The 2242-nt window shown below is 37.0% G+C and overlaps 1 protein-coding gene across 1 annotated transcript; it reads right to left on the reverse strand.

Moving 5' to 3' along the window:
• Positions 1-326: 326 nt before the first annotated feature.
• On the reverse strand, positions 327-1265 carry LOC101555607 (olfactory receptor 5W2-like). Its single transcript, XM_004621649.2, has one exon. It carries the CDS (start codon positions 1263-1265, stop codon positions 327-329), a length of 939 nt encoding a protein of 312 aa, XP_004621706.2.
• Between the last annotated feature and the right edge of the window lie 977 nt (positions 1266-2242).

A 2242-nucleotide genomic window follows, 5' to 3' on the forward strand; every position in this document is an offset into this window, starting at 1 on the left:
ATATCTGTCATTTAAATGGTTTGCAATCAAAATCATTATAAACAAAAAATAAAAATTATGAAGAGTTGCATAGACTCCACATTGATGATACTGAGTCTACAAGAGCAGTTCACCATTTTTATCTTTATTCTTCTAAGGTTATTAGAAGAATAGAATTATGCATAGCAGTTTCACATATACAAACACGTTTATAAATATAATTACCTACTTTAATAAATCATAAAAGTATCTAGAAAGAGAATAAGTGAGACTACATTAATTATGTTAAAACATGTGAACTCTAATGGTCAAATATTGAAATAAATACCTTGGGGTGAATAATAGTTTCATCCAGAGTGTAATTCAGTGCCCATTGCTTTTTTCAGGGCACACTTCACATCTTTATTTCTTAAGCTGTAGATCAATGGGTTTAACATAGGAATGACAACTGTGTAGAAAACAGAAGCCATTTTGTCAGTGTCCATGGAGTAACTTGAACTTGGTCGAAAATACATGAACAAGAGAGTGCCGTGAAATATAGCCACTGCAGTTAAGTGGGAGGCACAGGTAGAGAAGGCTTTGCGTCTCCCCTCGGCTGATTTCATTCTAAAGATAGTGGTTATGATGTAGCTGTAGGAGAGGAGGACAGTGATTATGCTGAACCCCACGACACAACCAATGAAAGTGAACATCACTATCTCATTGATGGAGGTGTCTGAGGTGGAGAGGGCAAGCAAGGGGGGGATGTCGCAGAAGAAGTGATTGATGACATTGGAGTTGCAAAAAGACAACCGAAATGCTAAAGAGGTGTGAATCGCAGAATCCACCAATCCCACCATGTAGGAAAAGACAACTAGCTGGGTACAGAGTTTCCTGGACATGGCCACTGTATAAAGAAGTGGGTTGCAAATGGCTACATAACGGTCATAAGCCATGACAGCTAACATGAGACATTCCAGATCAGCAAAGGCACCAAAGACATACATTTGAATGGGACAGAGATGGTATGGGATCCTCTTTTTCTCGGCTAAGAAATCAGCCAGCATCTTGGGAGAGACGGAGGAGGAATAACAGACATCACAGAAAGACAGATTGCTCAGGAAATAGTACATGGGTGTGTGGAGTCTGGAGTCCATCTTGATCAGCAGAATCATCCCTACATTGGCAATCACAGTTGTGCCGTAAACAAAGAGAAAAAACACAAAGAGCCCAAGTTGTACATCCCGTCTGCTAGACAGTCCTAAGAATATGAACTCAGAAAATACACTGCAATTTTCCACCGCCATCACTCAGATCTGGAGATCCTTGATCGTGACAAAGAATGGAAGTTCAAGGTTAGACTCATTGTACCATGTTAATAAACTATTTGATCTATTTTTCATCAATGTTAAAACGAGATGAATGGCGCTCTATGGTAATTTGATTATATGAGAAATATATGCAATTTAATATAAACAGATAGAATAAAGATAACACTTGCATTTATCTAGCAGTGTACAATATAGAACATTTTTATCCACAATGTTATAATATTTCCATACCAAATTACATAGTGATGTTATAATTTTCATTTCTGATCTCATTAATTAATAAATTGTCCTTAATTGCAATAGAAATCTGTGATTATGACAGATACAGTGATTAATAACCCTTCTTTATATCTCATTATCCAAACTCTGAATCAAGAAGAACTAAGGAAATTTACCAGATGCAATATTCACCCACTCCCCCCTCTCCCAGCTTCTCTGATAACATCTGCCTCAATAGACAATAGCCTGAAATTCCAGACTAAGAGTATAATGAAGGGTGTTTACTACCGGAGAATAGGGTAGAAGACAGGTGTATGTTTTTCCGGAGTAGGAATCTGTGGCTGGTAGGGTGCATTTGGAAGAACATCAGGACAAATTTAGGGATGTTTGTTTCACAGCTACCCAATATGAAAATATATATTACAATGAAGTAATATTGTTATGTTTCTCCCTCTGCATTCAGGGAACAGAACCAATTTGATGTATTCATCAGCAGACTAGGAGTGTAAGGAAAATGGCAAAAGTTCATGTGTGTATATCTTCATGATGTAGAGACATTTATATATGAAATGTGCCCCTGACTGTCTTCTCCGGAAATAAGAATTTGGGTCCATAATTTTCTTTGATTACTAATTGCCCAGACTATGTCTAGAATCATACTCCATTTAGCTAAACTAATTTGGTTATCCTTGATGCTAACTTAATTATATTTTCCACTCCTACATTTTACAGGA

Source organism: Sorex araneus, chromosome 6 (assembly GCF_027595985.1).
Source record: "Sorex araneus isolate mSorAra2 chromosome 6, mSorAra2.pri, whole genome shotgun sequence".
In the NCBI taxonomy this organism is placed as follows: Eukaryota; Metazoa; Chordata; class Mammalia; order Eulipotyphla; family Soricidae; genus Sorex; species Sorex araneus.

What these genes read in the sequence shown, in the direction of transcription:
- LOC101555607 (XM_004621649.2), bottom strand. Translation starts at nt 1,265, where the DNA reads ATGGCGGTGGAAAATTGCAGTGTATTTTCTGAGTTCATATTCTTAGGA.